This window comes from Rhinopithecus bieti, unplaced genomic scaffold (genome assembly GCF_001698545.2).
Source record: "Rhinopithecus bieti isolate Rb0 unplaced genomic scaffold, ASM169854v2 scaffold_29928, whole genome shotgun sequence".
Classification (NCBI taxonomy): Eukaryota; Metazoa; Chordata; class Mammalia; order Primates; family Cercopithecidae; genus Rhinopithecus; species Rhinopithecus bieti.
The window spans coordinates 2,387,791-2,407,007 of record NW_016814053.1 but is presented as its reverse complement, the minus strand read 5'-3'; the positions used below and the strand labels follow the sequence as shown (position 1 = coordinate 2,407,007).

Sequence of the window (19,217 nt, the reverse complement as noted above, 5' to 3'; positions counted from 1 at the left end):
ACAGGTGAAACTAATTTCAAATAATCTTGTTTAATCCAGTTATCTCTAAAACATTATCATTTTGATACATAATCAGTATACAAAAAAATATTACTGGGCTATTTTACATTTTGGGGCTATTCAAAGTCTGGTGTCTATTTTAAACTTACAGTTTGTACTAGACACACTTCAAGGGCTCAGTACCCAGTGTGGCTGCTAGCAGCTACCTGTTTGGGACAGCACAGTTCTATGTGGTCAAAAACAAAAGGGCAAACTTATTTTGTTGTTATAAAATAGGTATCAACCTTTTTATATTTACTTTTGCCTCCTGTAGTCTACTACAACTCTTAAGATGGATAAACATCTTTAATCTACAGTGCTGATTTATGCTGTATATAAAATGGTACCACAGTTTGCTAATTTCTTAATCTGTGCCACATTTAATTTCCCCATACTTGTTCAGGAAAACAGTCGTCTGGAAAATGAGCTTCTGGAAAATGCGGAGAAGTTGGCAGAATATGAGAATCTGACGAACAAACTTCAGCGAAATTTGGAAAATGTGTTAGCAGAAAAGGTAAACCTGCTCAAATCTCATTTCCTGATAGGCAGCCTACTTTATGTAGTTTACTCAAAAGAACGGAAGCAATGCCACCAGAACGTTTTTATTAGGGAATTACTGGGATAGCTAAAGGATGCTCTAACTTTTGCAAGGATATAATTTACTAAGTTGGTTATGAAGGAGAACATGCCTGGCACTGAGAAATGATCCCTGTGTTCATTGAACACGTCACTCTAGTGCGTTCTCCCCATCACCCAGTTGGTGGTGTTTGTGTTTAAATATCGCATTCCTATCATACTCAAGAGACTGGGTGAATACCAGAAACTGGGCCTTTGCTGTGTTGGGTCAAAGAAGGGCACTCGGGAAAAATGACAGCTTTGCCCTTTTCCCCTTCTAGTTTGGTGACCTCGATCCCAGCAGTGCTGAGTTCTTCCTGCAAGAAGAGAGACTGACACAGATGAGAAATGAATATGAGCAGCAGTGCAGGGTAGGTAGACACAGAGAATCGAGTAAGTGCAGGAGTGCCTGGGTTCAGACCCCAGCTTCACCGTTCCCTAGCTTTGTGACCCTAAGCAAGTCACTTAATCTGTGGGTACTTCAATTCCTCATGCATAAAATGGTAAAAATAAAAGTACCCACCACAAAAGGTTGTAGCGAAAATTCCATAAGTGAGTATATGTAAAGTGCTTAGAGCAGAGCCAAGGATAGAGTAAGCACTTACATATGTTAGCTATTAATATTATTGTTCAAAAATTAGGCTTTCCTGATTGATCATTGCAGATCTAATCTGATGTGGTTTGGTTTTGTCCTGTGGGTTTTTTTTTTTCTTAATATATTTTTTACTCCATTTATTTATAAAATGCAAATGAAGCAGAAACATCTCAAGTCTTAGCTAGTAAATCATTCCCAATTTCTGCCAGGAGGGACGGAAACATTTTTACAAATAGCAAGAATCTGACTTAAAAAAAAAATCCCCTAAAGTTAGGAATTTGAATATTTTCTTAAACCAGCAATATGTATTTACTTTAATGAGACAAATATAACTGAGTTCTGGCTACTTAGATAAAAAGTTTAATTGTGCAGAGATGAGGAAAAAATCATATTATGAAGTTACTCCTTTTCAGGAAATATATGTACACGTTTAAGGAAAGAAACATTTCTACTGCTTTTATAATTAAATTTTAGCTCTTGGTTCTAATTAAATAGAGGTATTTTCTAAATATCTTTAAATGTAATGAATTCATCAGTAAAATCTGTCAGCTCTACCTTCAGAAATTCTCCCAGTTCTTCCACTTGTTTTCTTTCTTACTTTTTTCTTTAAAGACGGAATCTAGCTCTGTCACCCAGGCTGGAGTACAGTGGTGTGATCTCGTCTCACTGTAACCTCCACCTCCTGGGTTCAAGCGATTCTCTTGCCTCAGCCTCCCAAGTAGCTGGGATTACAGGCACCTGCCACAATGCCCGGCTAATTTTTTTTTTTTTTTTTTTTAGTAGAGACAGGATTTCACCATGTTGGCCAGGCTGGTCTTGAACTCCTGACCTCAAATGATTTGCCCACTTCAGCCTCCCAAAGGGCTGGGATTCAGGCATGAGCCACCATGCCCAGCCTCATCCACTTGTTTTCTTAACAACTTTGTACACTATATGTTTTACCCATTGAAAGTATAAATTCAGTCTTTTACTGTATGGACAGAATTGTGCAAACATCACCGCATTCAATTTTAGAACATTTTCATCACGTCAGGAAGAAACCCGTGCTCCACTTAGCTATAATCTCTCCCAAGTCCCCCAGCCCTAGGCAATTATTAGTGTACTTTCTGTCTCTACAGATTTGCATATTCTATACATTTTATATAAATGGAATCTTAAAATATTAGCCCTTGTGACCGCTTCCTTCATTTAACATGTTTTTAAAGTTCATCCATGTTGTAGCATGTATCAGTTCTTCATTTCTTGAATAATATTCCATTGTGTAGATATACCACATTTTGTTTACTCATTCACCAGTTAATGGACATTTGGTGGGTTTTGGCTATTAGGAATAACACAGCTATGAAAATCTGTGTGCAATTTTTTGTGTGGGCATATACCTAGGAGTAGAATTGCTAGGTTATATGGTAACCCGATGTTTAACCTTTTGAGGAACTGCTAAACTTCTTCCAAAGTGGTTGCACTATTTTATACTCCCACTAGTATGATAGTTCCAATTTCTCCACTTCTTCACCAGCAGTCATTATTGTATGTCTTTTTGATTCTAACCACCCTAATGAGTGTGAAATGGTATCTTATTGTGGCTTTGATTTGTATTTCCCTGATAGGTAATGATACTGAGTATCTTTTACATGTATTTATTAGTCATCTGTATATCATCATTGGAGAAATATCAATTCAGATCATTTGCTCATTTTTAAAATTGTCTTATTATTGAGTTATAATAGTCTTTGTGTATTCTAGTTACAAGTCCCTTATCAGATACGTAATTTGCAAAACATTTCTACTTTCTTGATGGTGTTCTTTGAAGCACAAAATGTTTTGATGATATCCAATTTATCGTTTTTGTTGTTGTTGTTGCTTGTTGTTGCTTGCTTTTGGTGTCACATCTAAGACCTGTGTTGGTTTATAAACCCCAGGTATTACAAGACCAAGTAGACGAACTCCAGTCTGAGCTGGAAGAATATCGTGCACAAGGCAGAGTGCTCAGGCTTCCCTTGAAGAACTCACTGTCAGAAGAACTTGATGCTAACAGCGGTGGCATTGAGCCCGACCAGGGTAAACACATTCAGACAGGCTGTAGATAAAGGCTTTACCCTTGTTTTTAGAACCATGGTTCAATATAAAATTGCAAAACTTTGGCAACTTGAAAAAAGAAGAAGAAAAAAAAAAGAATTTGGCCATACTTTTTTCTTGAGCTGTTTCACTTGTGGTCTGGTTTTCATTTGTCCTTGAAGTTTTATGAGAACATTTCCATCTGATTTTGATATGCATCAACAAAGGAATGGAAGAATCAAACCACAAGGGTATTTGCTTTGTTTAACAAAACAAACAAAAAACTGGCTGCAAATCTGGGAATCCAGGCCTTGGGAGTATTAGAGTTCAGACACTGAGCTATTGCTGTCCGCTTCGAGGAGAGTGCCTCACTCGTATGAAGATGGCTTTAGAGAGCAGGCCAGCCAGAAACTACAGAATCCATAGCTGGTTTGCTTATACTGGCTGTGTTGAATGTTGTATTACCTCAGCAGAACAAAGAGGATAAATTACGGACTGGCCTCCTGGGCCTTTGAGGAAGATTTTGAGTGGCAAGTTTGGAAGGCAGTTTGGGAGCCTCCCACATTAACAATGAGTTCCTTTCCTCTCTCCCGATAGCCTGCCTCTTTTCTTGGGGATGTTGAGTTTAAATTTCAAAGAGAGCTCATAATCAGTCATTCTGTTATAAATAACTTTCCCCAGTGCTACTTGGGATAGGAGTGTCATTCTTACACATGTTGTTTTTCCTCCTCTTACTGCAGAATAATTAACAGATTGGGGAGGGAGGAGACAAAGAGGCCTTAAGACCTCCCTTCTGATTCTTAGCTTATTCTAGTCTGAGGATCTCACAATATATCTTGGGAGCTGTTATGGACTTTTCCATAGATGGCCAAGTGTTGGGGTTGTCTTCATGGGGACAAGAAGCTGTACCATCGTGGTGTGGCTCACACCCTGAGTGTTACTTCTCAGTTGGGAATATGCCATCAAATATGAAGGGCAGACCCAAAGCAAGACTGCTAGTTGCAGCTGCTAGACCTATACCCAAGAAAGTTCCTTTCTCCCATCTGCCTGTGTATCCCCACATTTTGGGTCCCACTGCCTTAAGAGATTAGTCATAATCTTTTCTTCTATGTACAAGCTCAGCCCCCAACTTATGCTTCGCATTTTCAGTGTCATTCTCAGTCATCGTCATGGGCAGTTGCAGAGATGAGCTTATGCGTGAGTTAAGAATTTCTACCCACAACTGCCTGTATCCTGGTTCCTAACCTATGCCCTATTTTTTAAAAATGTAGCTGATAATTTAAAATGGGGATCTACCCACACTCCAGGAAATTCATAGGAAATAGCCAGTCTCGGGCCGGGCGCGGTGGCTAAAGCCTGTAATCCCAGCACTTTGGGAGGCCGAGACGGGCGGATCACGAGGTCAGGAGATCGAGACCATCCTGGCTAACACGGTGAAACCCCGTCTCTACTAAAAAATACAAAAAACTAGCCGGGCGAGGTGGCGGGCGCCTGTAGTCCCAGCTACTCGGGAGGCTGAGGCAGGAGAATGGCATAAACCCGGGAGGCGGAGCTTGCAGTGAGCTGAGATCTGGCCACTGCACTCCAGCCTGGGTGACAGAGCAAGACTCCATCTCAAAAAAAAAAAAAAAAAAAAAAAAAAGGAAATAGCCAGTCTTCTGTAATTTTGGGTGATAGGTTGTGGAGAGTGTAACCCATGAAGCTAACTCCTCAGGGCATAACAACTCGTATGTTGGCCACTCATTTTCCTGCCACATCATCATTCAGTATTTGTTGGATGGGTAGGAGTCTGGTTGGTTTGACCAAACTACCTCATGCTATTACGTCAATTTGCAGCAGTTTCATTAGGAGGTAGCCACCTTTAAGCAACAATTTCCACCCCTACCACCACCTACTGTTCTAAGAGATGGATTCTATTAAGGTTTTTTCCACTGCCTATAGCTGAAAGAATCTGTTCACCTTCACTTCTTCTTGTTTGCCCTAATGCTTGAAAAGAGAAAAGACTTCTCTTGGCCTCTGTTAATTTCCTATTTTCCTGATTTCCTATTAGTTCACATCTGTGGCAGTTCAGGCTGAAAATAATTCCTTAGTTAAACTGGATGTCCCTCCTCAGATGCCACATTGTGCTATTGAAAGAACCTGCTGCAGGATCAATGAGTCCCATGTGTTTTCAGGGCTCGGTTCTGAAGAATGCAATCCATTGAATATGAGCATTGAGGCAGAGCTGGTCATTGAACAGATGAAAGAACAACATCACAGGGACATATGCTGCCTCAGACTGGAACTCGAAGATAAAGTAAGTCCTTCCCACCAATCCACTTCTCTAATTTCTTTTGGCTCTGACAGCCTTGTGTGTGTAGGGCATTTCCAATTCCTTTTTCTCATAGAGCAGCACATTCTATGTTGGGAACCCACATGTTCAGGATGGTTTTGTAGGGTGATAGCCAGGCCCTTTTTTTTCTGGAGAGTTTCTCCAAAATGTAATATCTTCAGCCCTGGCAATCATGGAACTTGAAGCTTGAAACCCATTATATTATCTCCCAATTTATGTTTTAAAAACATCTCAATGAAACCAAAACCAGCCCTTTGATGTTGCATTGCCTACTATATTAGGTACAAGTTCTGAACCTTGGCCTCTAAACTCTTCACCATGAGGCTTCAACGTACGTTTCCAGTTTTCTCTTACACCATTCTTCTGAGTTACCTTATCCTCCAGCTGAACTGGCTAATTCCCAGTTGTCCATCAAACTCTGTCCTCTTTTGCTTGTGCTGTTACAAACTATGCTGATATTAGTTTCTTTCTGCCTTTTGAAAGTCTACTTACCCTTCAGGATTTATATCTAATGCTGCCTCTTGCATGAAGCCATTCTTGAATTTCTCCAACTAAAATGTGATTTTTCCCTCCACTGAATCCCTGGGTTACATGGTAGCTGTTTTTTCTATACCTTTTATTTTCTGCCTTCTACTATACTTACAGTTGTCATATCCATGTCTAGACTGGTTTCTCCTGGATAGCAGGAACCATGTCTTACCCAGAGTGTTATGTTCTGAGGCCTGCAAGTACCTGATAGGTGTTCAATAAATATTTGAATTTAATTAAATATTTTAAGACACAGCCGGGTACAGTGGCTCACACCTGTAATCCCAACATTTTGGGAGGTTGAGGTGGGCAGACCACTTGAGCCTAGGAGTTCAAGGCCAGTCTGGGCAACATGGTAAGACCCCATCTCTACAAAAATAATAATAATAATAATTAGCAGGTCAAGGTGGTGTGTGCCTGTAATCCCAGCTACTCAGGAGGCTGAGGTGGGAGCATTGCTTGAGCCCAGGAGATGGAAGGTTGCAGTGAGCCATAATCATGCCATTGTACTCTAGCTTGGGTGACAGAGTGAGAACCTGTCTCAAAAAATATGTGTTTCAAGACTTAAGTTTACGGTTGGAAAGGATGCACGGGAAGACAGAGGGTATCTATGTGTAACGGCTGCTCAGTTCTTAATAGAGCTGTTCAGAGACTAATAAAATTCAGCCAGTTAAAAGAGATATGTAAACCATGCCTGACCTAAATATCTTACTTAAAGTCTTGAATTCAGTTACTTTGAAACAAGATCGGGAAATGCGAAATGTCTTGTAGGAAAAAAAAAAAAAAAAAAAGCACTTGCTGCTCCGTCACTGCGCTTTAAGTGGCCTTGAGCTGAGTAATCTTGTGGTGCTGTCACTCTCTGCCTTCAGGTGCACCATTATGAAAAGCAGCTGGATGAAACCATTGTCAGCTGCGAGAAGGCACAGGAGAACATGAAGCAAAGGCACAAGAATGAAATGCACACCTTGGAAAAACAAATAAGTGACCTTAAAAATGAAATTGCTGAACTTCAGGGGCAAGCAGCAGTACTCAAGGAGGCGCATCATGAGGCCACTTGCAGGCATGAGGAGGAGAAGAAACAACTGCAAGCAAAGCTTGAGGAGGAAAAGACTCACCTGCAGGAGAAGCTGAGGCTGGAACATGAGATGGAGCTCAAGGCTAGACTGACGCAGGCTCAAGCAAGCTTTGAGCAGGAGAGGGAAGGCCTTCAGAGTCGCGCCTGGACAGAAGAGAAGGTGAGAGGCTTGACTCAGGAACTAGAGCGGTTTCACCAGGAGCAGCTGACGAGCCTGGTACAGAAGCACACTCTTGAGAAAGAGGAGTTAAGAAAAGAGCTCTTGGAAAAGCACCAAAAGGAGCTTCAGGAGGGAAGGTAAGAAAGTGAAGGGAAACGGAACTACCTGGGGTACCATCCCTCAGGGCGTTAGAAGTGCCAGTCGCAGCCGGGCGCAGTGGCTCACGCCTGTAATCCTAGCACTTTGGGAGGCCGAGGTGGGGGGATCATGAGGTCAGGAGATCAAGACCATCCTGGCTAGCACGGTGAAACCCCGTCTTTACTAAAGATACAAAAAAAATTAGCAGGGCGTGGTGGCGGGCACCTGTAGTCCCGCCTACTCAGAAGGTTGAGGCAGGAGAATGGCATGAACCCAGGAGGCGGAGCTTGCAGTGAGCTGAGATCGCACCACTACACTCCAGCCTGGGTGACAAAGCAAGACTCCGTGTCAAAAAAAAAATGCCAGTTGCTTAAGAGACTTGGAGAAATCAGAAGGCATAGTAGCCCATTGATTGAGTAGATTCTTTTAAATATTTTTTTTACTGCTTTTGCCATTGTTTTGATGTGAACCTACCTTGGGATGATTGGAACTGTTTTTATTTTGTTATGTTTGTAAAAGAGGAAAGTATTCCTTGTATTCAGATTTATTATATCTTATAAGGCTCAAGAGGAGGATAAGATTATCCCAAAAGTGGCTCCTTCCTAGTTCAATCCTGTTGCTTTCTGAGAAAAGCTAAACTGGACTCCAGGCAAGGTTACATTTCCTACCAGAATTAAGAAACAGCACTTCGTGCTTACGTTCCTCATGTGAAGTCCCAGGTTTGTTTGAGGACTTTGTTTCATCACATCCTGATTGACTTAGTGCTACTTTGTTAAATAAGAAGCAAAAGCAGAATGAATTTGTTAATATGTGTCATTTATGTGACTGATATCCTATAATGCATGCTTAATTAACATGAAGGAATGGTATATATTTCCCAAGTTACAGATTAGATTAATACACCTTTGGTTATTTGTCTTTGGTTTAAAAATCCATAAACAAATACATCCGGGAGTATGCCAGAGAAATTAGTTTCTAAGATTTCCCCCTAGCTCCGGAGAGAGGTAAGTCTTTTAAATGAATTATGGCTGCCAGTCTTAGCTTTCAGAAATGAGATCCCCTTCCAGTATAAATGAATCACACAGGAGTAAGTTAAGACCATTTTTAGGGAGTATGTCAGTTGTTTGCTTAGCAGCTTTCTCAGTGCATGGGAAAATGGTTTTTGTTTGCTTCTGGAGTTGGCGGCAGTTTCAATAATGCTGTATGTTGACTACATTTAGGGAAAAAATGGAAACAGAGTGTAATAGAAGAACCTCTCAGATAGAAGCCCAGTTTCAGTCTGATTGTCAGAAAGTCACTGAGAGGTGTGAAAGCACTCTGCAAAGCCTGGAAGGGCGCTACCGCCAAGAGCTGAAGGACCTCCGGGAACAGCAGCGCGAGGAGAAATCCCAGTGGGAGTTTGAGAAGGACGAGCTCACCCAGGAGTGTGCGGAAGCCCAGGAGCTGCTGAAAGAGACTCTTAAGAGAGAGAAAGCAACTTCTCTGGTCCTGACGCAGGAGAGAGAGATGCTGGAGAAAGCATACAAAGAACATTTGAACAACATGGTTGTCGAAAGAGAGCAGCTACTCCAAGACCTGGAAGACCTAAGGAATGTATCTGAAACCCAGCAAAGCCTGCTGTCCGACCAGATTCTCGAGCTGAAGAGCAGTCACGAGCGAGAACTGAGGGAGCGCGAGGAGGCCCTGTGCCAGGCAGGGGCCTCGGAGCAGTTGGCCAGCCAGCGGCTGGAAAGACTAGAAATGGAACATGACCAGGAAAGGCAGGAAATGATGTCTAAGCTTCTGGCCATGGAGAACATTCACAAAACAACCTGTGAGAAAGCAGATCGAGAAAGAGCTGAGATGAGCACAGAAATCTCCAGACTTAAGAGTAAAATAAAGGAAATGCAGCAGGCAGCATCTCCTCTCTCCACGCTTCAGAGTGGTTGCCAGGTGATAGGAGAGGAGGAGGTGGAAGGAGATGGAGCCCTGTCCCTGCTTCAGCAAGGGGAGCAGCTGTTGGAAGAAAACGGGGATGTCCTCTTAAGTCTGCAGAGAGCTCATGAACAGGCAGTGAAGGAAAATGTGAAAATGGCTACTGAAATTTCCAGATTGCAACAGAGGCTACAAAAGTTAGAGCCAGGGTTAGTAATGTCTTCTTGTTTGGATGAACCAGCTACTGAGTTTTTTGGAGATACTGCGGAACAAACAGAGCCATTTTTGCAGCAAAATCGAACGAAGCAAGTAGAAGGTGTGACCAGGCGGCATGTCCTAAGTGACATGGAAGATGATGAGGTCCGGGACCTGGGAAGTACAGGGACGAGCTCTGTTCAGAGGAAGGAAGTCAGAATAGAGGAGTCTGAAGCTTCAGTAGAGGGTTTTTCCGAGCTTGAAAACAGTGAAGAGACGAGGACTGAATCCTGGGAGCTGAAGAATCAGATTAGTCAGCTTCAGGAACAGCTAATGATGTTATGTGCGGACTGTGATCGAGCTTCTGAAAAGAAACAGGACCTACTTTTTGATGTTTCTGTGCTAAAAAAGAAACTAAAGATGCTTGAGAAAATCCCTGAGGCTTCTCCCAAATATAAGCTGTTGTATGAAGATGTGAGCCAAGAAAATGACTGCCTTCAGGAAGAGCTGAGAATGATGGAGACACGCTATGATGAGGCACTAGAAAATAACAAAGAACTCACTGCAGAGGTTTTCAGGTTGCAGGATGAGCTAAAGAAAATGGAGGAGGTCACTGAAACATTCCTTAGCCTGGAAAAGAGTTACGATGAGGTCAAAATAGAAAATGAGGAGCTGAATGTTCTGGTTTTGAGACTTCAAGGAAAGATTGAGAAGCTGCAGGAAAGTATGGTCCGGCGGTGTGACTGCTGCTTATGGGAAGCCAGTTTGGAGAACCTGGAAGTCGAACCTGATGGACATATACTCCAGCTCAATCAGACACTGGAAGAGTGTGTGCCCAGGGTTAGGAGTGTACATCATGTCATAGAAGAATGCAAGCAAGAAAACCAGTACCTTGAGCAGGGGAATACACAGCTCTTGGAAAAAGTAAAAGCACATGAAATTGCCTGGTTACGTGGAACAATTCAGACACACCAAGAAAGGCCAAGAGTGCAGAATCGAGTTATCCTGGAGGAAAACACTACTCTCCTAGGCTTTCAAGACAAACATTTTCAGCGTCAGGCCACAATAGCAGAGTTAGAACTGGAGAAAACAAAGCTACAGGAGCTGACTAGGAAGTTGAAGGAGAGAGTCACTATTTTAGTTAAGCAAAAAGATGTACTTTCTCAAGGAGAAAAGGAGGAAGAGCTGAAGGCAATGATGCATGACTTGCAGATCACCTGCAGTGAGATGCAGCAAAAAGTTGAACTTCTGAGGTAATGTATGTACCTTCTAGACGTCACGAATCCCACAGAGCACCTCACCAGATCTAACTTCCGTTGCTTGCTGTGTCTAGAGAAACTAACCTATTAGTCTTCAAGAAGAGAGCAGTACTCTCTAGACTTCCTTCTGCTTCTGTGCCGTATTAACAAATAAAATAACCTTGTTTAGGAGGCATTCCCTTCCTCTGTAGCAAACAAATGTTCATATGGGGTGTGAAAGTTCACAATGGCGAGTGTTTGCTGTTTAACCACATGCATCCTCAATGTACCTCTTTAACTTTGTTCTAGCACTTATTTCATTTGGATGGATAGGGATTTTTTTTTTTTTTTTTTTTTGGCTAAGTGTTACTTTCCTCATTTTGAGGAAACATATTATATACAAATGAATGACTTTTTGTGCGTTATTGACTTAGTAGATAAGAACTCATTTCTTATGCTAATATAGAAAAAATGTTCTGTCTTTATAGTTTTGTACTCATATCACTTGAAGCACATGCTGATAACCCATAAACAGTGCAAATGGCCAGGCACCATGACTTACGTCTGCAATCTCAACTCTTTGGGAGGCCAAGGCAAGAGGATTTCTTGAGGCCAGGAGTTTCCAGACGAGCCTAGGGAACATAGCGAGATTGCCTCCACAGAAAAATAAAATATATGTTTGCTGGGTGTGGTGGTGCACACCTGTGGTCCTAGCTACTTGGGAGGCTGAGGTGGGTGGGTTGGGTTGCTTGAGCTTAGAGGTCAAAGCTGCAGTGAGCCATGATCATGCCATTGCACTCTAGACTGGGTGACAGAGTGAGACCCTGTCTCTTAAAAAAAAAAAAAAAAAGAGACAAAACAAAACAGTGGAAATTTATCTTAGAATATATAATTTGAGGAGCCTCCAGATTCTAATAAATATGCTTGAAAAGCAGAGATAAAAGTAGAACTAATTTGAACCACTGTCCACTTGACATTGTAAAATATAATTGCATAGTCTTCTAGCAAATTTGTTTAAAAAAAAAAAAACTTGTAAACTATTACAGGATGTTTGAAATGTCTCTGGAATAATTTAATTCTGAATGTAGTTTTCCTCTTCTTCAGACCATTTTAGTCCTAAAAGCAGAATATAATGAGATGAATAAAATCACGAAGTAAACAGTGTACATATTTCATTATGGCCCTTTGATTTACATAGAGAATTTTCTTTCCCTAGGTACCCAGGGGCCTAAAACTAAGCTAATATAGCTTTGTAACGTGGCTTATGTGTATTCAGAACAGGTAGGACTTGAGACTGAGATAAATNAAAAAAAAAAAAAAAAACTTGTAAACTATTACAGGATGTTTGAAATGTCTCTGGAATAATTTAATTCTGAATGTAGTTTTTCCTCTTCTTCAGACCATTTTTAGTCCTAAAAAGCAGAATATAATGAGATGAATAAAATCACGAAGTAAACAGTGTACATATTTCATTATGGCCCTTTGATTTACATAGAGAATTTTCTTTCCCTAGGTACCCAGGGGCCTAAAACTAAGCTAATATAGCTTTGTAACGTGGCTTATGTGTATTCAGAACAGGTAGGACTTGAGACTGAGATAAATGAAGTCATTTGCTCAAAGCAATATGCTTGCCATTGAGAAAAATCAACAACCAGAATGAGCATTGAGTCTCGATTCATTTCTCCAGGCTTAAGGTTTTTTTAGTTACACTTCTCTAACATCTTTTAGTGAAATTCTTACTTCCCAAAAGAAATGTGTCAATATGTCATAACTTGATTTCCAAGTACTAAGAGACTACTAATTTAGACTTTTCTTTTTAACTGGCATTGAATACTCATCCTTTTGGAAGTTACTAGAAAATATTTTCCAAAGATGCCAGATGACTGCCTTGTAACTATTTTTTTCAATCTCTGTGCTTCAGATATGAATCTGAAAAGCTTCAACAGGAAAATTCTATTTTGAGAAATGAAATTACTACTTTAAATGAAGAAGATAGCATTTCTAACCTGAAATTAGGGAAATTAAATGGATCTCAGGAAGAAATGTGGTAAGACATATACTTACATTTTCCTAAGACATTTTGCAAAGACTAAAATTCTTTTACATCAACTTTTAAAGTCTAACTGTTAAATTTTATTTTCATCATTCCTTTAGGCAAAAGACGGAAACTGTAAAACAAGAAAATGCTGCAGTTCAGAAGATGGTTGAAAATTTAAAGAAACAGGTAAGGAAATACTTAATATTTCTCAATGTTTTTTGACTCCAAAATTTTCCCTTTTTTTGAAATTTATAAATTTACAGTACACGGTAATGAATAACGTATAGCTAATGATGGGAAGGTTGTAAATTCTGAATTTGAAAATGGAAACTTACCTCATACTGACTCTAAACTTAGCTTCCTGTTTTATGTTAAATAATGTATATATTATTCTAGGCCCTAAGTGCTTAATAAAGCTTTATAATCAGCAGAGTTGGGGAGGTGATACGTCTAAAACCATACCTACGAAATATTAGCTCTAGCCTTTGTGCGGTTTCAGTTAATGTTAGCCCTTCCTTTTTCTTCACCATGATTGAAAGCAGAAAGTTAAGGACAGAATTTCACATATACAGAATGCCAGCTAATCAGCATATCATTTCACAGAATTGCAATTTATTCAGATAGCTGGTGCCATTCAGTGCTCAATTTGTGTAATCTTACAACATGCAGTTATAAAAAGGGAAGGCCGTTTAAGAATCTGTCTGAAGCAGTCAAAAGACAAGGACATATTGGGAAAGAGTATTTTCAGCACTTGAAATAGACAAGGTGTTAACATCCAAAATGTATTTTGGACTCTCACAAATAAATGGGAAAATCCAGTTGAAATATAGGCAGTCTATGTGAATGGTCAAGTCACAGAAAAAAAAAGAATACAAAAGATGGTTAGCCTTATTAGTGATTAGAGAAGTGCAAATTCAATATGTTTCTTTTTTAACCTATTGAATTAACAAAAAGTAATCTAGTATTTAAAAGGATGTGAGGAAATGACTGTGCCCATGCATTGTTGTTAGGATTATAAGGTGGTAGCACTGTGAGGAAGACATATTGGAGGTATCTGTTGAAACAGTAATGAATATATGTATGTATACAGATCTTCTAACCTAGCAATCCTACTTCTAAAAAATAATTCTAAATACAAAATGCTACCATGTAGAAATGGATTTTCTAAAAGATCCATTTAGAAGAAATAATGATTTTAAAAACTTTATCAATGTGGGAACAGATAAATACATATCTTACTACATGGAACATCCTGTAGCCAATCAAAAGTAGAGTATGTGGTGGCTGCTGAACACACTGACTTGGAAAGAGTCTTTTTTTTTTTTTTTTTGAGACGGAGTTTCGCTCTTGTTGCCCAGGCTGGAGTGCAATGGCGCGATCTCAGCCCACTGCAACTTCTGCCCCCTGGGTTCAAGCGATTCTCTTGTCTCAGCCTCCTAAGTAGCTGGGATTACAGGCACACGCCACCACGCCCGGCTAATTTTTGTATTTTTGTAGAGATGGGGTTTCATCATATTGTCCAGACTGGTCTCAAACTCCTGACCTCAGGTGATCTGCCTGCCTCGGCGTCCCAAAGTGCTGGAATTACAGGCATGAGCCACCATGCCTGGCCTGGAAAGAGTCTTTAAGATATTATAAGTAGAAAAAGCAAGCTGTCCAAACACAAAATTTCCAAATTTTTGCTAAAGAGAAGAAAAGAATCTGTATGTGTGTATGGGTTCTGTATATGCATAGAAAATGATCTGGAGGGACACGTATCCAGCTGTGGACAATGGGCTCCCCTGTAGAGTGGGGTTAGAGTGGGGTTAGACTGAGTGTCTCACTTCTTCATACACTTCTGAATGGATTGAATTTGTAATAATATTATTTCTGTTTTGAAATATATATATAGATGTATTTTAAACTTTACATAGAGAGGGAAAAGACAATTATGTCTCTAGATCTGTTTTTTTTTTTTTTTAGCACAAGTAGGGTAACAAGTTTTAAAAACTTATTTTAATTTTAACTAGATTTCAGAATTAGAAATCAAAAACCAACAGTTGGATTTGGAAAATACAGAACTTAGCCAAAAGAACTCTCAAAACCAGGAAAAACTGCAAGAACTTAATCAACGTCTAACAGAAATGCTATGCCAGAAGGAAAAAGAGCCAGAAAACAGTGAATTGGAGGAACAGGAACAAGAGATAGTTTAATGCTGAAAGAAGAACTGGAACGTTGTAAATGTGGCAGGTATGGTATGTAGCCATCCGGCGCTTTTTTTTTTTTTTTTTTTTTTTTTTTTTGAGGAAATCCGCAAGAGAAATAGAAGAAATGTTTGTATTAAACTTCCTTAAACATAAAGCCTTAGTTATTAAAACAGTATGGTCCTGGCACATGAACAGACAAGTAGATATGTGGAATAGAAAGGCTAGAATTAGACCCAAATACAAATGGAAACATAGTATATAGCCAAGGCCGCTTCTCAACCCACTGGGGTAAAGATGGACTTTTTCATTAGTGGTGCCCGAACAACTGAGTAGACATTTGGAAACAGATAAAATTAGACCTGGATTTCATTCCATGCACAAGGATAAACTTAATTGGATTGGGAGACTAAATATAAAAAAAAAAACTATACAAATACTTGAAGAAAATATAGGTGAATTTGTCTTTAACCCTGGTGTAAAGAAAGGCTATTTAACTATAACTCAAAAACCAGAGGCAATAAAAGAAAAAATTGCTTATATGTAAAAAATGTTTACATGGCAACAAGATACCATAAACAAAGTTAGAAGACAGCTGACAAACTAGGAGAAAATATTCAAAACATATACCACAGTAAAAAGGCCTAATATCCCTATTAGTAAAGAACTCTTAAAAATGGAGGGACATGGGACCAAAATTTGATAGCAAAATGGGAGAAACATACGAACAAATAAATCACACACACAAGATAAAAATGGGCCAGGCGTGGTGGCTCACACCTGTCATCCCAGCACTTTGGGAGGCCAAGGCAGGATAATAGCTTGAGCCTAGGAGTTCAATACCAGCCTTGACAACATAGCAAGACTCCATCTCTTAAAAAAGTTTAAAAATTGGCTGGGTGCAGTGGCGCACACCTGTGGTCCTAGCTACTCAGGAAGCTGAGGCCAGAGGATCCCTTGAGCCCAGGATCTTGAGGCTGCACCACTACAACTCTAGCCTGGGTGAGACCCTATCTCTAAATAATAAAATAAAATGATTAAAATGGCCCTCAAATCTATGGGAAAATGTTCAGAATCACTCATAAGTAGAGAAACGCAAATTAAAACAACACTGTTGTGTAATTTCTCACCTGTAAGACCGGCATCAATTTTAAAATATGACAGCATACTCTGTGGGCACGGCTGTGGGGAAACAGACTCTTTCATACTTTGCTGGGAGAATGCAAACTGATCTGCATTTTTGTAGGTGAATTTGACAATACCTAACAAAATTACATATGTATCTAGCTTTTGCCCTGGAAATCTCACTTCTAGGAATCTACCCCAACAATATGAAAACTCGTACGCAGAGGGTTACTCACTGCAGCACTGTTTCTAATTGCAAAATTGTAGAAACAACATAGATGCTAATATGTAGGAGAATAGGTGAATAAATGTGGGGGGTATGTCCATACCATGAAGTAATATTGTGCAGCTGTTAAAGAAAAAGAAGAAATCCCTATTTATATGAAATTATTTCCAAGACATACTGTTAAGTGAAAAAAAGTGCAAAAAAGTTATCTATAGAATGCCTTTGTGTGTGTTAGAAAGGGATATTAAAAATACATGTCTGCTCCATTTGTGCAAAACATGTCTGCTCATTTGTGCAAAAGACACATAAGAATGATAAACCAGAAACTAAAAAGGGAGGATGGGAAAGGGATGGAACAGAGGAACGAGAATGCGCTAGAAGGGACAAGGAAGGCCAGTGACACTTCTCTGAGTTTATCTTTTCATGTAGCTCTGACTTAGAACCACAATGATGTTTCACATACTCTTCACTTACCCCCAAAATAAGTGCACAAGTAAAACTAATCAATATGGTAGTGGTGGGGGAAGAAACCCAAAGGGAGCACATACATGAACAGATGAGCCTAACTGTATTATAAATGGATAATATAACCACACTGAGGAAGAAAACAATTATCTTAAGTAATTCAGAAATTAATATCTTGACTGGATACTATCTGGGCTAAAGACAAGATGAACTGTACCTACGTGCTATGATAATCTACTCAGTAAACAGGATTCTCATGAGAGGTATGGGTTAGTAATTCTGAAACTGTATGTATTACTAGAATTGAACAAATAATAGGTTGTGAGCAATAAGAACTAGATTTCTCACTGTTGGAGAAGTTGCAAGTGGGGCAATGGGGAATGCTAAGATGAGCCCTCTGATGTTAGATTGAGATCTGAGATATTTGTATAAATTCATGGTTTCTAACATATATAAAAAGCTAGATAGATACAGAAACATAGATGTGTATATATGCATGGATTGCCCAGATCTTGGTTACCAAGTAAGCACCATTCTCTTATAAAACGAACCAGGGTTCCTTGGAAAAATGGTTCTAGAGCTGGGGCAGAGAAAATACAGGATAAGCCTGGAACATCTCATGGGACCAGAAGGAAAAAGGTGTTTCTTTGAAAAAAAGACAGGACATGTCAAAAGGACACAGGCCCCTAGCTGAAGGGGCTCCTAATGGCCAAAGCTGGAACAATTTGGTCATCAAAATAAATGATAGTATAGAATAAAATAATTATGAAATAAACATAGACTACAGTAAATGCCAGCCACGTATAGTGCCTTATGCCTGTAGCCCCAGCACTTGGTGAGGTCAAGGCAGGTGGATCACTTGAGCCCAGGAGTTTGCAGCCAGCCTCGCCAACATGGTGAAACCCCATCTCTACAAAAACTAAAAAAAAAAAATTAGCGGGGCATGGCCCAGGAGTTTGCAGCCAGCCTCGCCAACATGGTGAAACCCCATCTCTACAAAAACTAAAAAAAAAAAAATTAGCGGGGCATGGTGGCATGCCCCTATAGTCCCAGCTATTCAGGAGGCTGAGGCGGGAGAATTGCTTGAGCCCAGGAGGTTGAGGCTGCAGTGAGCCAAGACTGCACCACTGCACTTCAGCCTGGGCAGCAGAGTGAGACCTTGTCTCCCCACCAAAAAAACTGAATAAATAAATATGAGTCCATATCGATATAAAAAAATTAAGCGGGGAGGGAAGACAGCAGGTCTAATTCCAATAAATGAAGAAAATAGAAAACCATCATTAGGCAAACACCCCAGTAATAATAGTTGTAGACAACGTGCATTGATAGATGCTAGAATTAATAAGCAGAAGTTTGAGGAGAAACAGGATTTGTATAGTCTCAAAGTATCTCCTCCAAGAAAAAGACAGTAATTTTACAGTGTAGAAACATGCAAAACTTACCTTAGAAATCATGAAGTCTTTGTCCATACCTATGTCCTGAATGGTATTGCCTAGGTTTTCTTCTAGGGTTATTAGGGTTTTAGGTCTTTTAAGTCTTTAATCCATCTTAAGTTGATTTTTGTATAAGGTATAAAGAAGCATTCCAGTTTCAGTTTTCTGCATATGGCTAGCCAGTTTTCCCAACACCATTTATTAAATAGGGACTCCTTTCCCCATTGCTTTTGTCAGGTTTGTCAAAGATCAGATGGTTGTAGATGTGTGGCGTTATTTCTGAGGTCTCTATTCTGTTCCATTGGTCTATATATCTGTTTTGGTACCAGTACCATGCTGTTTTGGTTACTGTAACCTTGTAGCAGAGTTTGAAGTCAGGTAGCGTGATGCCCCAGCTTTGTTCTTTTTGCTTAGGATTGTTGTGGCTATATGGGCTTTTTGGTTCCATATGAAATTTAGTTTTTTCTAATTCTGTGAAGAAAGTCAATGGTAGCTTGATGGGAACAGCATTGAATCTATAAATTACTTTGGGCAGTATGACCATTTTCATGATATTGTTTCTTCCTATCCATGAGCATGGAATATTTTTCCATTTGTTTGTGTCCTCTCTTATTTCCTTGAGCAGTGGTTTGTAGCTCTCATTGAAGAGGACCTTCATGTCCCTTGTAAGTTGGATTCCTAGGTATTTTTATTCTCTTGGTAGCAATTGTGAATGGAAGTTCACTCATGATTTGACTATTATTGGCATATAGGAATGCTTGTGAATTTTGCACATTGATTTTGTATCCTGAGACTTTGCTGAAGTTGCTTATGAGCTTAAGGAGATTTGGGCTGAGACAATGGGTTTTTTTTTTTTTTTTTTT

At 39.8% G+C, this 19,217-nt stretch overlaps 1 protein-coding gene across 1 annotated transcript in view; it reads left to right on the top strand.

The window, feature by feature from the left end:
- NIN (ninein) overlaps positions 1–19,217 on the top strand; it is a 112,400-nt gene that overhangs the window by 62,655 nt on the left and 30,528 nt on the right. The window contains 11 exon segments of the mRNA XM_017849455.1: positions 443–553; positions 936–1,025; positions 3,169–3,307; positions 5,479–5,600; positions 7,034–7,536; positions 8,758–10,899; positions 12,806–12,931; positions 13,039–13,108; positions 14,932–15,105; positions 15,108–15,151; positions 15,208–15,280. Of these exon segments, the coding sequence (XP_017704944.1) occupies positions 443–553; positions 936–1,025; positions 3,169–3,307; positions 5,479–5,600; positions 7,034–7,536; positions 8,758–10,899; positions 12,806–12,931; positions 13,039–13,108; positions 14,932–15,105; positions 15,108–15,151; positions 15,208–15,280 (3,594 nt within the window).